We start from the raw sequence: 17,583 nt of genomic DNA, 5'->3' as shown, positions 1-17,583 counted from the left end.
GATACGGTGGAGGTGGTAAGACGACTGACTTGCTGTGTAACGTATATAGTGGACCGTTGATCGACCGCTTTTCACTGCGTCGCTTCTCAATGACTACTAAACCGTGACAGCAAGGGTTCTGATACAACTTCACACTTGGGAAGATTGGCGAATTAATGAAGTACCTCTAGCGTCCATTTTGATTGGAACATTCTCGAACTGTACTCCCGTCTGAGAAAAGAACTAATGTATTACCTACGGAGAAACAGCTCCGACCACCTAGGCCACCTTCGGCACCCAGAGCATCGCCCTGATACCGACCCTGGCCGCCGTTCCTAACGAGGTTTTTTCCTGCGGAAAAATGAATCTCTGGACGGCCGACTGCTACAAATTCGGTAGTTAAACCAAAAAACATGTGCTCTATGCTACGATGCAGAGGCCTGTTTACACTGGGTGCAGTACCTATTTGGATCTTTCAGTCACGCCATGGTAGCGTTGGGCGATGGGGGCAGGATGAAGCTTAACAAACCGGCAAAGTGAGGGAACGACACTTGTATCTCGGGGTACCTGGACATTGTTTCGCTGGAAGTGGAGTTTAGAGGAGTGGGCGTGATGCCTTGCTCTTGATGTCGGAACGCAGATGGTAGAAGAAGTTCATGTAGGATGTACATTGGCAAACTGACGCTATAGAGACACATGTGACGGACTCGGGGTGGGCCTTCCGTCCGCCAGACAGGGCCGGCCATCGACTGCCGGCCGGCGGAGCACGAGCCTTGAGACCCCGAGTCACCCGGGTGTCCCCCCCCCTTGTCGGCCCGAGCGCTAAAGGCAGCTGTGCCCCGCTAAAAAGTGACAGACAGCCCTGCCTGTCACCAGTGCCGCCGCCAATCGAGTCCCAATCACCCCGCAACCAACTCCCAAAAATCAATCTCGACCCTGCAAGTAAACAAACGAACCCCCCCCCCCCTTCCTCGGTCCCGATCGCCGCCATCCAACAGCTTCCCCCCTCCCCCTTTACGGAGCGCACCAACGTCAACGACGACACCACCACACCACTGCACCGCCCGCCAAAACCCGATTTACTTCTTTCCTTTCCGTTGCGAAGACCGCCGCGATGGCTTCCGAGACCAAGCCCGCCAAACCTACAAAGGCCGTCAAGACTGACAAGCCCGCCAAGGCCGACAAGGCCGACAAGTCGGACAAGTCCAAGGTGCACAAGCTCGCCCTCAAGGGCAGCGCAAAGCTCGTCGCCGAATTCGTCAGTGAACCCCCCCCCCTTTCGGCCTCATTCTCCAGTCCCCAAGTGCGACGACAACAAGCTAACGGCCGATGCCGCTTTTCCAGTTCCAATACTCGATACACACGATCCTGTAGGAATCCCAATCCCCCCTTCCACGAATATGCGCCCACAATCTGACTCCCTCTTGCCAGTTTCCAACGAGGCGTCTATCCCGCAGAGGACTTCTCGGCGTAAGTCACCCCCCCTCCCCTGGTTCACAGGAACGATTCGCAACACTCACTGACACGATCCCGCTCAGCGTCAAGAAGTATGGCCTCAACATGCTAGGTTCGAACCGCCCCCGCGATCCCATACCCTCCCCACCCCGCCGGCCCCCCCCAAAATACTAACCAGCCGCCAGTCTCCTCGGACGACCAGGTCCGAGCCTACATCAAGAAGATCATGGGCCAGCTCGACCGCTGGATGCTCCGCGGCAAAATCTCCAAGCTCGTCATCGTCATCACCGACAAGGACACGGGCGAGCACGTCGAGCGCTGGCAGTTCGACGTCGAGATCTTCGGCAAGGCGGCCAAGTCGTCCAAGTCGACCAAATCCGCCTCCAAGCCCTCCTCGTCCGCCGACCAAGAAAACGACGCCGTCACGGAAGCCGACGCCGACGCCGCCGCCGCCGCCCCCGAAAAGACGGAACAGGAGATCCAGTCCGAGATCGCCGCCATCTTCCGCCAGATCACCGCCTCCGTCACCTTCCTGCCCCAGCTCAGCGGCGACTGCACCTTCAACGTCCTCGTCTACGCCGACGCCGACTCCGAGGTGCCCGTCGAGTGGGGCGACAGCGACGCCAAGGAGATCGCCAACGGCGAGCGCGTCCAGCTGCGCGGCTTCAGCACCAGCAACCACCGCGTCGACACCCTCGTCAGCTACCGCCTCGCCGAATGAAGGGCCGGCCGCCGCGGTATCGATCAACGACAACAGTACGAGGACGAGGACAATGTACGATGCGAGTGGGACGTCAGTGGCGGACGTCAGGGGTGATGCTGAGCCAGTTGCGTGAGCCCAAATCGGGGCGATACACGGGCAATCTCAGGGCACTTGGCAAGTGGGTAAATCACTAGAGGGCAAGAAGATGGCGTCGGGGCGTCTGGGCGTTATGGTTTTCGTAATCCGACTTGTCGCTGGCAAAAAAGTGCGCCATGGGCTCGAATTGGACAGTCGGTCGTGCCATGTGGAAAAGCACATAACATCATCTGTAATCTCACGGCTCAAATGGCCTTCATTTCCCCTTTTTCCACACCGATATGCAATAATGCCTTGTTGTCTTCTACACAGTACCACCTTGTCGCCCGCCCATGCTATAATGCTTCATCTTCTTCTCCCCTTCAATCATTGACTCATGCAAACCCGGATCGCAACCCCGTCCGTCCGCCCGCCCGTCATGGTCAGTCAGCTGAGGACTTGCGGCGTGGCTGTCTTCTTTTTCGTTCGTCGTTACTCCCCCCCTACTCCTCCAAAACGCCTTGTGCTTTGTGACTGCAACCAACTAAACCCGCTTGAAGAAGTATACGTAGGCAAACTTTCTCATCTCTTCAATCTCACCCGCCTCGACCACCTTCTCGTCGTTGAACAGGACCCACTGGGGACGGCCATCAATCTCCTTGCGGATGAAAGCGACATAGTGTCTGCGTGTATGTCAGTAATACGTCGGATGTGATGCCGTGTGGACTCGAGATGTACATACCCAGCGTGAATGCTGGTACCCTTATGGCAAGCAATGGACTGGAGCTGGTATTTGGCAGGCGTCGCCGCACTGCCAGCCTCGGCCGTGGGACCGACAGGCTCAGATGCGCCGGCTGCGGCGTCATCGTCAAAGACGCCTTGGTCCTCCGGGTGGCTGAAGAGCCACTCGACGGCGCGCTCCATGTCGCCGCTGGTCTCGCGAAGAGCCTTCTTTGCCTGGGGCACAGAGAATCCCATGGCACCCAGCATCTCAATCTTCTCCGGGTCGTCTGAACCAGCACCACCATCTGATGCAGCGCCGCCGCTCAGGACAAGAGGCTCATCAATATCGGGGTCCTCCATGTGTGCGAACAGCCACTCCATGGCCGCGTTGGCGTCCGAGTTTCCAGTGGCATGCAAGGCCCGGTCGCAACGGTTGCGGCCGAAACCCATGGCTTCGAGCTGGCTGACGGCCTCTGGGTTCGCGACAAACGCCGGAGCGCTGTTCTCGGGCTCTTCGGGGAGCGCTTCTTCCGAAGCTTGCAGTCCCTTCGAGAGGTAATCGTCCAGGAGGAAGGGTTCGTCGGGGACGATGACGGGAACGTCAATCTTGACGGGCACCCAGTTGATGACGGCCATCTTCCTGGCATTGACAACCAGGTTTTCGGGCAGAGTCTTGAATAGGGAGCGCTTCGTATAGCCGTCCTTGCTACCGCAAGCAGAGCACGTCAGCTCGACCACCTCCTCGGCCGTGAAGTTGTCGAGACACTCCTTCAGGGTCACGGCTTTGTATGCGTCCGCTTGCGCCTCGGCACCCTCGGTGACCGGCTCCTTCTCCAGAGGCACGTCGATGAAGATATTGTCCTGCTCGTTGGTCGAGTACCGCACCTTCTTGCAGCCGAGGCACTGCAGGCGCTGCTCCAGAGTGAAACGGAAAGGCTGGGTAGGGTCGCCGAGGCCCGAGGGGTGTTGAGAGCGGGAGACGAGCTTGAAGATATGCTGCAGCAACTCGAAAGCGTCCTGCTGGCGCATGGTCGAGAACTCGGCGTGGCCTCTGCCGATCAGGTGCTTCAGCATGGCCGGAGCCAAGCCCTTCTGGTGCGAGATTTCGGGAGAGTGTTCGGAGGCGACAACGTCCGAGTCGGGCTTCGAGTACCGGCCGGAGAGCAGGCCGTCGGCCATCTTGCGAAGTTGGGTCTCCAAGTCGGCGGCGGGCTCCTGGACGTGGGGAAGGTCGCGGTCGGGCAGGTAGTAGCGGTTCTTGAAGGCGGGGGTGTCGAAGAGACACTGGACAATGCTGGCGAGGTAGCAACTGTTGCCCAGGTTCTTGAGGCCGGTCAGGCCGGCACCGAACAGGGGCTTCAGTTCTTTGCCGTCCTCGGTCGTCATGCTGAAGTCCCAGCGCAAGTTCTGCTCGATCTGCATCTCGGTCAAGCTCTTCTCCGTCTTCTGCTGGTTCGCCAGGTTGATGCCCCAGTGTGCGAGGTGCTGGCCGAGGTCTCCGTCGATGCGCTCCTCATCGCACTTGTAGCAGTAAACGTCGGCCGTTCCCTCGGGGGTGATGGATCCCAGCTTGACGGCGACGCCATGGCCGGACTGATCGGAGTGGGCGAGCGCGTGCGAGTTGCCGTCAACGCCGCCCATTTGCTTCCGTCCACAGCCCAGGTTCCCGCACTCCAGACAAAGCCACAGGTTCTCGTGCAAGTCGCAGGCGGAGCAGTGCCCGAGGTCGCCGGACTGAATCGCTCGGGATTCGGCTTGTTGCATTAGGAGGATGTGCTCGCAGCTGGTCAGCTCCTGCTCCCAGGCCTTGACCTCCTCCTTGCGCGAGAAGGTGTTGGCCTTGAGGATGCCATCGACGATGGGCGCAAGCGCGTCGCTAGACTGGTCGAGATCCTTGTCGCAGTCGAGACACTTGACGGTGGTTTTGGTATCGTATCGGTCGGCCTCGGTCTCGGCGGCGATGGCAAGCTTGGACATCTTCAGGGGGGGCTCGTCCCGGACGACAACCTTGCGAGTGCGGCGGATATTGAGGACGAGGGGGTGGCTCCAGAGCTGTTTATGGAGCTGGGCGTGGTTGCGGTCGCCGGCGCAACCGCCGTTGAAGCACTGGAGGCAGACATCGACACCAGCGGGGTCATCCTGATGGTCCAAGTTGTTAGCAAAAGAGTGGCAGTAGCGGGCGGTAGCAGTGTGGATGATCAAAAGACCCAACATACAATGGAGTCGAAGCACTGGGTGCAGTCTTCCCGATAGACGGAGTGGAAGGGCGCAGGCGGCTGCAGCGCTGCAAGGAGTTAGTAGGCTGAAAGCTCTGGAGTGTTCGCTCAAAAGTAGGTAGGTAGGAGGAGGTAGGGTACTAGGATATAAAGGGATTATGTTAGGGGTTTTCTTACCTGAACCTATGGATTCAAGGTGCGGACACGCCATGTTCACGTGGTTCTTGAGGCGTGTGTTTTGTTATCTTGATGTGGTGGTAAGAGGGGGTGCTGGTAGAGGTGTATGTTGTGTTTGTAAGGTAAGAGAGGAAAGACGGCCAGGTCAGTCAGTGTATTGGTTTCGAGTGTGGCCAAGCTCAGCCTTGTGGAGGGGTGAGAGAGGGGGATGCAGGAAGAAAGAAGCCGATGTGAGCGCAGCAAAGGCGAAGGCAAAGGCAAAAGGCAAGAACGGCTGTTGTGTGTCCAAGCTCAAGCTGATGCAGAAAGTTGGTGGTGCACAAGGAGGGGTCAGTGCCGCCCTGCACTACACTGGGAGAACTGCCCCGCGGTGAAGGTGGCAGCTGAGATCCCTGTGTTCTAGGTAGGAAGTTTAGGTACCTGAGGGTTCCCAGTGCTTTGATCGGCATGGTTACAGGGACCTGGTGCCCTGGAAGTTTGACAGCTTCCTGTGCCTTAGCTCAGCTTGGAGAGTAGCACAGTGTGGTGTGCATCTTGCGATTCTGGCAATTACGTAGTAGAGTGGGGTTGCTGAGTTTACCAAGTTAGTACACATAAGTTGGAGGGCAATGTCATGATGGTTTGGTTTACATGCCTGTTTGCCTCTTATGTTCATCTCCGTGCTCTTGATGTGGATTGCTGCATTTGCAAGGCGGTCTTATGCCGATATATCACTATAAGCGACCTCCCCGGACTTATCTGCAGGACGGGGGACGGACATGTACGTAAGAGGCAGCGACGACGGAGATGCACTGCGTATCTAATCAGATTGCATCTCTTTCGCTGGCGTTGGCGACGACGATGACAAATTGTTGACGCCCCGGCGAAGGCCCACCACAGCTGCAAATCCCGCCCCGACCAGCTGGTACCGGTCTCGGGGGGGCGATAAGACTGGCTGCACCACTGAGCCGAGGGAGTACAGCATCCCTTGTCTCCGCTTGTCTTCATCCTCCAATCGGATACTCTGAACGGACCGTGAGTGGATCAGATAACGGATGCAGCTGCCGCGTCAAAGTGGCAGCCAGCCAGAGAAGAAGCCCAGTGTTCACTGTCCACTGTCCACTGACCCCCCAGTGTTCAGTGCCCAGTGCCCCCCCCTCCCTCGGCGTGTGGAGGGCGAAATTTTGTCTTCTCCGAGGCGCCGAGCTATCGCTGCACTGGCTGGAAACTCCATGACTTAATGCATGGTCATTGAAGGCCCCCATTGGCCAGCCCGGCTCTTCTGCTACCACCGAGATCGCCCATGGAGGACCGCCTGCTCCGTCACAAGTCCCGCATCCCGGCTCCAAAAACAATTTCCATTAGTCCCCAGCGGAATCTTCGCCTCTCCCTCTGCCTCTCCTCCCCCAAACACCTGTGACCTTTTCCCACCCTTCACGTAAACTTCTATATCGACTACTTTTTGTCGTCATTTCCATCTTGACTCATCAAAGATACCCCAAATCGACCTTTGCGACTTCACTCGTGTCTACGACGAAGCTTCATTCTCGACACCCGACCGCCTACAGCTCCTCCAAAAAAAATCACCCACCCACATCGAAACCCCGACCGATCAAAATGTTCTCCAGATCGCTCCGCGTCGCCTCCCGCAGGGTCCTCGCGACCTCTGTCCGCCCTTCCACCCTCCCCGCCCGCCAGCTTGCGCCCGCCGTCTCCGTCGGCGCGACGAGGGCCTACCACGAGAAGGTCCTTGACCAGTACGCAGCCCCCGGATATCCCACTTGGAAGGCGAACGAGCGGTGCTAACTCGCCGTGCACAGCTACTCCCGTCCTCGCAACGTCGGCTCCATGCCCAAGGGCGACCAGGATGTCGGCCAGGGTCTCGTCGGTGCGCCTGCTTGCGGCGACGTCATGAAGTAAGACGAGAGAATCTTCCCCCTGACGGATTGCCCGAACGTCACAATATCGCTGTTCGAACACTCGAGTCGGATGTGGCATGGTGTCCGCACTCGCCGGTTGGTGACTTGAAATCAAGCAACCGGTCGGCTCGCGACACGTCCTTCGGGCACTTAGCATCTTCTAAAGCGAACATGCGCTGACAAACTCGACACAGGCTCAACATCCGCGTCGACCCCAAGACCAACACCATCTCCGATGTCAAGTTCAAGACTTTCGGCTGCGGTTCCGCCATCGCCTCTTCCAGCTACCTGACCGAGCTCGTTCGCGGCATGACGTGAGTTCACCCGCCTAGTTTCAAAACGTTCCTCTGTTGTTTTCGACGCTGACAGTTGATAAAGTCTGGAGCAGGCCGGCCGTGTCAAGAACACGGAGATCGCCCAAGAGCTCAAGCTTCCCCCCGTCAAGGTATGTCGACCTCTTTACCCCAAGCGTCCGCTGCGTCACACATGTCGCTGACCCCTTCCCAGCTGCACTGCAGCATGCTTGCCGAGGACGCAATCAAGGCCGCCATCTCGGACTACTACACCAAGAACCCCAACGCGAAGCCCACCAACCTGGCTGGCACCGAGGCCAAGACCGAGTCCGCCGCCTCCGCATAAATGCACCCGTCTTTCCCTTTCGTTACACGTTACTGGAGTTCGGTTTTTTAAACAAAGTGCAGAGGGGATGTTACGCCCGTGAATGAGTGGAGGCTTGGTGAAAGAAGGCCAGCGGGCGGCTGAGACGAGAGGGAAACCGCCAGACACGAACATTTCGTCGATTTTGACCAACTTTTTTCCAAAACAAAAAACACAACACCCCCCCTCGGAGTTTCGGGAAGGAAATTATGGTTTTATCTCAGGGCTTGTATGGATGAAAGCTCCCCACCGCGATGGCGACCGACCGCGACGGCGGCGACGACGACGATCGCGACATGAAGGCCGACGCTGCCGCGAACCAGGTCTTTCCCCCCGTCTTCTTATCAGAAAGGCTTGATTGGAAGGCAGGGTTGTACGTCAGTGTGAAAATACCAGTTAGTTTTTAGTGGCCAGCTTATCAGCGACCCCGACAGAGACGAAAATGCCAGAAATAACGACATTGTCCTGCCAAGCAACCCCTGCTGCACTCATTGCAAGTGAGTTGGAAGTTAGCGTTCGAGATGGGAGACGGACGACCGGATAGGAGTGCGAGGTTTGCACTGGTGACGGCGTGACGACGACGTGACAGCGAGGCCCCAAGCCTGCTCCGTCGTTGAGACTCTTACAGGTGCGGGGCAAAGCTGACCTCGGGATCACTCCCGCAAGGATCCAACCCGGTGATTCTCATGCAGGTGCCACGACTAGACACTACGATTCCAATGAAGAGGAGAACGAGGGGCGACACACAAAGATAGTTGTTTGGGTGCACTGCGCCCCGTTTCCCTTTCCCCCCGTGTCTTTAGGTGAGGAGAAGTGCTGAGTCACACTGGCTGCCATTTCATCCACCCCCCCCCCCCCCCCCCCCCCCCCGACGACCGCTCGACGGTAGATGAGCCGAACCTTCCCGGCTGGGGACCCGACGGACCAGCCGTCGGCCTTCGGCATGTCTTCGGAGACTTGTGGTCGACGCATCGTCCCCGCGCCCTCCATGCCAACGCACGCGGGTGCTGCTGCCGCTGCTGCGCTCGGAATGCGGAAACAACAGACAGCGGGCTCCAGGCGTGCGTGACGATTGTGGCCCGAAGGACTTCTCGTTGACCGGGATCTGCGTCTGGCGATGTCTTCGTGGACGGGCACGACGCGCCGCGAAGTACGGCAAAGATGCGGCAGCGCCGACCCGGCCGTCCGCGCTCTCTCTCTGTGCATATCCCGACGTTGTTGTCTAGGCCAAGGGAAGCAGCGTCAGAAGCACTTCTGCTCGATACTCATTAACTCGCCGTCGAGCTATTGCAGCGCGGCCTCGGTTGGGGAGATGACAGCTCAACCCCCTCGCTTCGGATGCGCTTCCACCCATGTTCATTCTTGACAGTTCTATGCATACATGTCACATACTGATAGACAAACAAACCCAGTCACCCCAGTAACCCTTACAATTGGGTAAGCCACACGTAGCATTCTTGTGATTGAAGGAGGCTCAGGTCGGACGAGGTGCTTAAGGCCGGAACACCTAGCTTTTCAAAAGGACAGAGAAGCCTTCAAGGCTACCTGTACAATGAGATGGCAGTGCATCTTCTGTGACAAGCCGCGCAACTCCCTCTTTATGTCTACCAAGAAGTTCATTTCTAGATGTCGTCTTGTCGTCACCTGTGGCATGGTCCAGGGCCTCTAGTGTACCGACAGTAACGACAAGACTCGACAGGTTTAATTTCAACGACAACCTGTTACTGAGCTCCCATCGACGACACAGGCCTCGGTGGCTCCGCGTTCTGCACTTGTCGTAGGTTCATTGATTATGAAGGAAATGTTTCAATCAAGCATCTAACCTGCCGTGAATCAATACGCTCTCAACCGCAAGCCACTACCTCTCAAAAGCCATCCTTTTTCTACCGCCGCGCATGGGCGGGCGGCGGCGCCGGGGGCAATCCGCCCGGCGACTCCGTCGTGTAGCTACGGGACCCCTCGTCGCTGTCCTCCTCGGACGACTCCGACTCCCCGTCCACGCCCGCGAAGTGCAGGAACAGGACCCGCACCAGGAACCCGGCGCTGACGAGGAGCGGGAGGACCTGGGCGACGTCGGACACGTAGTTCGCGCTTGTGATGTCGTTCCACGAGACGGTGAGCTCGACGGCGGCCGTCAGGGTCGCGGCGACGGCGATGTTGCTCAGCGTCCTGAGCTCCTTCACCACTATGACGTGCGATTTCCTGCAGTGAGGGAGGGCCGTCAGTGTCTGCTGCCCATGATGCATGCTGATTCGGAAAAAGGAAAGAAACATGGGGAGAAAAAAGATGAGAAGAATGACTTACTTGACCCGACGCTTCTTCCGTCTCTCGCGCCAAAAGGGCACTCTCCAACCGACCATGAGCAGGAGGACGAGCAAGCAGACAAGCAGGATGACGAAGTACATGATGGCGTTGGAGGCGATGAAGCCCTTGTTCCCCAAGCTCACGCGGCTAAAGAGAAAGCCGTACTGGCCCGACGAGCAAGGGTTCTCCGGTACGAACGAGCACCAGTACCAGATGGCCAGCGAGGTTGTCGCCAGGAGCAGGGTGAAGTCGAGCCCCCTGAAGGCGCGGCTCGGCTCGTTCGACCACCGGAACGGGTCCCAGTAGGGGTTGAAGCCGGTCACCGCCTTCCACGCGTACAGCGGGACGAGGGGAAGGTAGATGCCCATGGCCAGGAGGAGGACAATGTAGATGTCGGCGGGCTGCAGCGCGGCCATGGACAGCTGGATGACGAGGCCGACGAAGGCGGCGGCCGAGAACAGGAGGCCGACGAGGCGCATGTCGGGCAGGTCGGCCACCTCGAGGTATTCCACGACGATGGCGCCGAACCACTGGATGTAGAAGGCGACTCGGATGCCCAGTCCGTAGAGCTCGGGTTCGCCCTGCACCTGGCAGCTCGCCATGATGGAGCTAGTTTTTGGACGGCGGGTTCGTCAGGGTGTGTACGTGAAATCGAGAACAGCGGCGGCACAAGAAGAACCACTCGGTTATAGTGAAGGCTGCTGTTGATTCTTTCCACCTTACTTATATCGCCCCCCTCATCCCCTGCCCATCGCTCTCCCTTCTCACCCCGCGGGGCACCGCCTTTGCCAATGTCGACATGCAACGTGGGCAGCTATCAGGACGGACATGAACAAGGGTCAACGCCGCAGTCAGCTGTGTGACGGGGGACATCGCCAATGGGTAGACCCTGGCCGAACGGGCGGCCTTGCAGGGTGATGGGCTCTTCCGCCAGACCTCTGGTGTAGATAGACAGCCGGTCGGTCGCCCACCCCTCGTGTGGCACCGTCCAAAGCCCCATTGGCGCCATGTTGCAACCTTGCATGGTCGGACGGCGGATCTGTGTGCACCCATCGACAGCTGGGCGCTGCAGAAAAATGGCCTTAGAAATGCCTCGAAGAACTGCGGGTTTGCCTTAGCTCCCGTTGCAGTTTGCAGGGTTGGGCCGTCTTGCTGACGCCCAGGGAACTATTGGCTGGCATCCCGGCCGCGGCCTGCCGACGGAATGCTGTTGGACCTCGCTTGAATCCTTTTGGAGAGAAGACCTGATAGGTCCGTATTGTGTCCAGTCCCAGGACTTAACAAGACAGAATTATGACGATCCAGCCTCTCCCATTCCGTAGCGAGACCGTCTGGGTCGGTTGGGCGTGTGAGGATGGATGGGTCAGAAGCATGCCGCTCGAATAAGCATCATAAGCTGACGAAGCTCCTCATTGGGATTCACTTTTGCCAGGGGATCATGCAGCATGTCAAATTGGCACGCCTCGGCCACGAGTGACAGTTGGCAATAGGGGGTCAGAGGGGGGTCAGAGGGGGGTCAGAGGGGGGAAGATGGGTAATGAAGACAGTAAAGAGGACGTGGGACGGGGGAGAGGCGGGGGAGGCGGGGGGAGAGACTGGAAAAGGCCGAGTGGGGCAAGAGCTCCGGTTCTGGAACGGGGCGGCCAGCGGCCAGCGGGCGGCGGGGAAGGAGGGAAGGGACATCGGCCGAAATAAGCTTAGCGCAGGGTCCTCCTGCTTATCTCAGCTTATCGTCCTATCAGCTTATCGATAATCAATTTTTTATTTTTTATTTTATTTTTGCTGCCATTCTGCGACAATCCCATCCTGCTCGCCGCCTCCCCCCTCCTCCAGCCCGCGCCTCGAGTCTTTTTGCTTCTCGCTCCTAAGCCTATCCCTTTTTTCCAGCGTCGCAAAAGTCAATTGCAGCGCCACTCACTCCTCACCCATACGCTATATCATAGGTACCCACTCGCAACGATGGCTGCCACGAAGCGTTCTCTCGCCGACACCGAGGCCGAGGTCGATGTCACCTCCAAGAAGCAAAAGGTCAAGGACCTCCCCGCCGGTGGCGACGAGGCCGCGGCGGAGCTGAAGAAGCAGAAGAAGAAGGAAAAGAAGGAGAAGAAGGAAAAGAAGGAGAAGAAGGACAAGTCGTCCGCTGTCGCCGCCGCCGACGAGGAGAGTCCCGCCGAGACCAAGGTGGAGACTGAGGAGGACAAGGCCGAGAGGAAGAGGCAAAAGAAGGAGAAGAAGGAGAAGAAGAGAAAGGAGAAGGAGGCCGAGAGCAGCAACGGCGCCGCCGCCGACGATGTCCCCGTCGTCACGGCCAGCGGACCTACCCCGACCGCCGCCGTCCTCGGCGGCTACCAGCAGGCGGCCGCCCTGACCGCCCTCCCCCAGTCCGAGGTCAACGCCTTCCTGACGGCCGAGAACATCACCGTCACCGACCCCGTCGACAACCCGACCGCGCTGCGCCCGATCCTCGAGTTCTCGTACCTCCCCAAGACCGACCTGATCAAGAAGAACCCCTTCTCGGCCTACAAGAAACCCACGCCCATCCAGTCGTCCTCGTGGCCCTACACGCTCTCGCGCCGCGACGTCATCGGCGTCGCCGAGACGGGCTCCGGCAAGACCATGGCCTTTGCGCTGCCCCTCGTCGAGGGCATCTCCAAGATCAAGAAGCGCTGCATCAAGGCCGTCGTCGTGTCGCCGACGCGCGAGCTGGCGATGCAGACCCAAGAGCAGATGGAGCACGTCTCGAGCCTGCTGGGCCTCAAGAGCATCTGCATCTACGGCGGCGCCTCCAAGGACGAGCAGCGCGGCCTCCTGCGCCGCGGCGCCGACGTCATCGTCGCGACGCCCGGCCGCCTCAAGGACTTCATGATGGACGGCACCATCTCGCTCGGGGACGTCCGCTTCGCCGTGCTCGACGAGGCCGACCGCATGCTCGACAAGGGCTTCGAGGAGGACATCAAGATGATCCTCGGCGACATGCCGCCGCGCGAGGAGCGCCAGACCGTCATGTTCACCGCCACCTGGCCCGCGTCGGTGCGCAAGCTGGCCGAGTCCTTCATGGTCGACCCCATCAAGATCACCATCGGCTCTAGCGGCAAGGAGACGGCCAACGGCGCCGTCGAGCTGCAGGCCAACACGCGCATCACCCAGCGCGTCGAGGTCGTCGACCCCCGCGCCAAGGAGCAGAGGCTGCTGCAGCTGCTGAAGCAGTGGCAGACGGGCGCCCAGAAGGACGACCGCATCCTCGTCTTCTGCCTGTACAAGAAGGAGGCCACCCGCGTCGAGACCTTCCTCCAGCAGCGCGGCATCCGCGTCGGCGGTATCCACGGCGACCTCCGCCAGGAGCAGCGCACTCGCAGTCTTGAGGCCTTCAAGGCCGGCACCACGCCCGTCCTCGTCGCCACCGACGTCGCTGCGCGCGGTCTGGATATCCCCGAGGTGAAGCTGGTCATCAATGTTACGGTAAGCGCTTCCCTCCTCGCGCGTGTTCACTCGTCATCGCCTTCTCGAATGGAAGACTAATTACCCCCCCGACAGTTCCCCTTGACGATTGAGGATTACGTCCACAGAATCGGACGTACCGGCCGCGCCGGCAAGACTGGCGAGGCCATCACGCTCTTTACCGAGCACGACAAGGCGCACTCTGGATCGTAAGTGGTCACTTTCATCTGTCACTGTGGAAATGGTCAACCAGAACAAGTCACTAACGGAACAACAACCACTCAGTTTGATCAACATCCTCAAGGGTGCCAAGCAGCCCGTCCCTGACGAGCTCTTCAAGTTCGGCACCACCGTCAAGAAGAAGGCTCACAGCACGTACGGCGCCTTCTTCAAGGACGTCGACATGACGAAGAAGGCTACCAAGATCGTGTTTGACTGATTCATCTGTTTTCTCTGCATTTTGTGCTGGTGTTTGTTTGCAAGAATGTCTAGAACTTGAGCTCCCTGTGTGATTTCTTTTTCTTTCTACAAAATGAAGGAGAAAACAGCGTGCCTATGCAGTCTTTGGTCTGCGGGCCGAGTTGTAACATTGCAGTAGGAATCTGCGCTCGGCGAAAAGTCTATAGATGATGTTAGACGAGACAACTACCATCAAGACGAGCAGGGTTTAAAATGGGAGTGGGGGGCTTACATCAAAAGGACGACGGGCACGGCGGCTAGGCCGATGGCGACCAGGTCCTTGAACGAGGTGGACGCGCGCACGGCTACACCGGTCACCCGCCGGATGAGGTGCGGTGCCGATAGACAGATGATAGAAGTAACGGCGTTGGGCTGTAATGCAAAGATTTCGAACGGCGTTTCCAGGCGGGCAAAGTATGACTTGACGAACGCGAGGCTCCAGACGATGCGGCAGAGCATGTTGATGCAGTTGGCGTAGACGAGGCCCGAGGCGCCGAGGTTCATAATGCGCATGAAGAAGAAGGCGGCCGAGCCGAAGGCGACCGAGAAAGCGCCCATCCAGGCCGACTGGCGATGTACCTGGGCCTCGGAGGCAACGGATGCAACGAAGGCCTCAGCCACCCCGTTCATGGCGAGCAAGGGAATGTAGTAGCAGTAGACGGCGAGGACCTCGCCGGCGCCCTCGTTCGCCCAGCGTTGGCCGGCGACGAGGGACAGCAGCGGCGGAGCAGCGACGGGGCCGATGCTCACGATGATGGACGAGAGCAGCAGGTAGAACTTGAGCAACGTGTGAAGATGCTGGCTCGCCTTGAGCGCCGTCTCCCTGGAGGGCCTCGTCTTAGTGTCCTGGGACGAGAGCAGGCGGCTGAAGTAGCTGCGGCTGCTCTCCTCAATGGGCTGCAGGACGAGCCGGGCGAGGAGGCCGCCGTAGTTGCTGGCCAGCGCGTACACGCCCTGCGACTTTGGCGTAGATAGAATGGAGACCAGGAAGGTGTCGCCCTGGGTGAGGACATGTTTGACGAGGCTCTGGGCCATCATGCTGGACGCCAGGCTGACTGTAGGCCGGTAAAAGTAGGAGGCGACATAATCTTGGCCGCCAGACCCAAGGGCTTTTGGGAGGACTGAGAAACCATCCGCGCGGGCCAGGCGGGTACCGGCCCAGAGATAGACAAGCAGAAGACTGGCGCCGTAGGAGAGCTGGCCGACGGCGAAAGGGAGGACGCCAAACTCGATGCCGGCATTCGATGCCCAGAATGCTGTGCCGAAGGTAATGACGCAGCGCAGAAAAGTGGCAATGGACTCGGCGGATGCACGGGTGCCAAACTGCAGTCGCGTCTGCATGAGCACGAAGCAGGGCTCCGACAACAATTCCAAAATGGCGGCGAAGGCGTACAGGCGGAGGGCGAGGAGGAAGTTAGGGGTCTTGACGGTCGACTCATCGGCGGACGAGAGGTAGAGCCATCCGAGACCAACAGTGACGAAGCAGCCAAGCAAGACGGCGAGGTACCCCAGGTTGACGACGGCCTGGCTCTCCCGGCCGACACGGGCCATGGGGTCGTCGTCCGCTTTCCGGGTGGAAGCGGGGCGGGTTTCCTGTCGCTGGACGGCAACACGCAGACTCTCGCGGGCGAAGAAGAGGACGGAGAGGTAGTAGACCTCCAACTGGGTGGAAACGCCGAGGAGCTGGGCTGTCAGGAAGCGAAGAAGCAGCTGATTTGCGATGAAGGTGACGGCGCGGGAGCCGATCTGGAGGACGATGAGGAGGGAGGCGCCGCGGACAACGGTTTTGCTGGCGTCTGGCGGCGCGGGCGCAGGGGCGGATTTGTCGGGTGATGACATTGTGCCCCCCGTTGACGGTTCGGCCATTCGCCGCCGGTGGTTGTGCAGTGTAGGGAGAGGGAGAAAAGCCGTGGCCGGGGATTGGACGGTTGCTGAGGTCGGGGATGAGGCGACCGTGTTGTTGAGAGAGCAACAGTGATGGATGGAGTTTGGCATCTGTCGGAAGCCGAAGGTGGTGAGTGTGCCGGGCCGGGGGATCCACAGCGGTGTGGTGCAGCGGGACGGTCCACCGAGTGAGCTGGCTGCAGCCCGGGGGGCGAGTATCTATTCGTAGGTAGGTACCTACTTACCTGGGTACCTCTGGAAGGTAGGCAGGTACCCTGGGGGTGTGTTGGCAGCGTTCAATGTACCTACCCAGGTACCTAAGCGTGATATGAATCATCAGTCAGCTCCATTTTCATCTTCAGTGCCATGGAAGAAAGCCAGAGTGTACCTCCGTACTTGTTCAACAGCGTGGAGAGGGGTTGATCAGAATCTTGCTTGCTATGATGACACGGCTGGAACATCGCGTGCATTTCCGTCCCGACTCAGGAAAGAGTCGTTTGCAGGTACATCCCAAGCCAGATAGATGAACGCAATCAGCTCTTGAGGCATGATGACCCTTCCATCGGAGTAGTGTGGTTTGCGTCAGTTGAGAAGACGAGAAGAGCTTGATCGGGCCTGGGTACGGGGTGTTATATGGTGTGTTGGCCGAAGAGCTGTACAACGCGCCTCACAACTCGTCCATGGTGTACTTCTCTGGGCTGTCGTCATTGTAAACAGATCCCACGAATACCAAAGGTGCCTAGGTAGATGGAATAGATGCCTACCTGATTTGGTACCTGGTGCCTGGGCTGAGGTGAGGGTACGTACCCGACAGACACTTCACGTCCAGGGCAGAAAGGCAGGCTTCACAAATTTGGGCACAGGTGGAGCTGTTCCTGGAGGCGTTCCTGGATTGGCGGGTACATAGTGGAGTCGCTTCCTGGTTGGGATAGCAGATTGGGCTTGTTTGGGCAGGATGCACCTGCACCGGTTTGGTTTGGTTTGGTTTGGTTTGGTTTGGTTTGGTTTGACGCAAGTGTTGTTCCTTCCCAGCGGTTTTGTGGAAGGAGCCGGAAGAAATAATCAAGGAAGGAATTGGAATGAAGAAAGAAAGAATGAAATAAAGAAAGGACAGAAAGAAAGAGGCGCCTACGGAAAGATGGACAAAAGACAATGAACTGGGTTTAGCACACACATACGATGTACAGGAATGGCCACTGCATCATGTACCGGTACCAGCAAAGACAACAACCGCCATCGCCATCGCCATCACAATCGCCTTCTGTCTTGTCCCTCTTGCCTCTCCAAGCCGTCGCATCACATCCCCTCATCGAAACATCCCATCTCATCTACCGTCCCGCACGTCCCCGCCCCTCATCCTCGCCCTGAGATAACCATCCCTACATCGTCATCTCGTCTCTCCCTTTTGTCGCCTTCTTTTTCTTCTTTAATTCGTCTTTCAGTACGCCCCGGCCAACCTAAGCAATTCTCTCCTCCTACGACTTGCGTCCCTACGGCCATACCACTATACCATTGTTGACCGTGTTACAATAGCACAGCGGTATCCCGACCTCGTCGCAATCTCTTCCGCCGTCATCTCCTTCCTCTTTTTTTCCCTTCTTTTTTTTCATCCTTG

The 17,583-nt window shown here is 58.5% G+C and overlaps 7 protein-coding genes across 7 annotated transcripts; 4 read left to right on the top strand and 3 right to left on the bottom strand.

The window, feature by feature from the left end:
• Positions 1 to 1,093: 1,093 nt before the first annotated feature.
• CH63R_09474 (HORMA domain-containing protein) lies at positions 1,094 to 2,155 on the top strand (the record flags this gene model as incomplete). The annotated part of the gene is made up of 3 exons (XM_018304448.1): positions 1,094 to 1,237; positions 1,480 to 1,546; positions 1,620 to 2,155. 3 exons carry the CDS (start codon positions 1,094 to 1,096, stop codon positions 2,153 to 2,155), a joined length of 747 nt encoding a protein of 248 aa, XP_018156471.1.
• Positions 2,156 to 2,756: 601 nt separating this feature from the next.
• CH63R_09473 (Ubiquitin carboxyl-terminal hydrolase) lies at positions 2,757 to 5,362 on the bottom strand (the record flags this gene model as incomplete). Its single annotated transcript, XM_018304447.1, has 4 exons — positions 2,757 to 2,895; positions 2,955 to 5,074; positions 5,152 to 5,219; positions 5,329 to 5,362. The coding sequence occupies 4 exons, from the start codon at positions 5,360 to 5,362 to the stop codon at positions 2,757 to 2,759; spliced, it is 2,361 nt and encodes a 786-aa protein (XP_018156470.1).
• Positions 5,363 to 6,924: 1,562 nt separating this feature from the next.
• CH63R_09472 (Iron-sulfur cluster assembly protein) lies at positions 6,925 to 7,865 on the top strand (the record flags this gene model as incomplete). The annotated part of the gene is made up of 5 exons (XM_018304446.1): positions 6,925 to 7,064; positions 7,128 to 7,223; positions 7,421 to 7,540; positions 7,605 to 7,671; positions 7,734 to 7,865. The coding sequence occupies 5 exons, from the start codon at positions 6,925 to 6,927 to the stop codon at positions 7,863 to 7,865; spliced, it is 555 nt and encodes a 184-aa protein (XP_018156469.1).
• Positions 7,866 to 8,137: 272 nt separating this feature from the next.
• Positions 8,138 to 8,384, top strand: CH63R_09471 (uncharacterized protein; the record flags this gene model as incomplete). Its single annotated transcript, XM_018304445.1, has 2 exons — positions 8,138 to 8,256; positions 8,291 to 8,384. 2 exons carry the CDS (start codon positions 8,138 to 8,140, stop codon positions 8,382 to 8,384), a joined length of 213 nt encoding a protein of 70 aa, XP_018156468.1.
• Positions 8,385 to 9,766: 1,382 nt separating this feature from the next.
• Positions 9,767 to 10,789, bottom strand: CH63R_09470 (uncharacterized protein; the record flags this gene model as incomplete). Its single annotated transcript, XM_018304444.1, has 2 exons — positions 9,767 to 10,085; positions 10,188 to 10,789. The coding sequence occupies 2 exons, from the start codon at positions 10,787 to 10,789 to the stop codon at positions 9,767 to 9,769; spliced, it is 921 nt and encodes a 306-aa protein (XP_018156467.1).
• A 1,357-nt stretch (positions 10,790 to 12,146) lies between these two features.
• On the top strand, positions 12,147 to 14,064 carry CH63R_09469 (DEAD/DEAH box helicase; the record flags this gene model as incomplete). Its single annotated transcript, XM_018304443.1, has 3 exons — positions 12,147 to 13,646; positions 13,722 to 13,834; positions 13,911 to 14,064. 3 exons carry the CDS (start codon positions 12,147 to 12,149, stop codon positions 14,062 to 14,064), a joined length of 1,767 nt encoding a protein of 588 aa, XP_018156466.1.
• A 248-nt stretch (positions 14,065 to 14,312) lies between these two features.
• Positions 14,313 to 15,923, bottom strand: CH63R_09468 (Oligosaccharide translocation protein rft1; the record flags this gene model as incomplete). Its single annotated transcript, XM_018304442.1, has 1 exon — positions 14,313 to 15,923. One exon carries the CDS (start codon positions 15,921 to 15,923, stop codon positions 14,313 to 14,315), a length of 1,611 nt encoding a protein of 536 aa, XP_018156465.1.
• Positions 15,924 to 17,583: the final 1,660 nt, after the last annotated feature.

This window comes from Colletotrichum higginsianum, chromosome 6, assembly GCF_001672515.1.
Source record: "Colletotrichum higginsianum IMI 349063 chromosome 6, whole genome shotgun sequence".
Classification (NCBI taxonomy): Eukaryota; Fungi; Ascomycota; class Sordariomycetes; order Glomerellales; family Glomerellaceae; genus Colletotrichum; species Colletotrichum higginsianum.
Note: the sequence above shows the minus strand (reverse complement) of the source record. Positions and strands in the feature narration are given on the sequence as shown.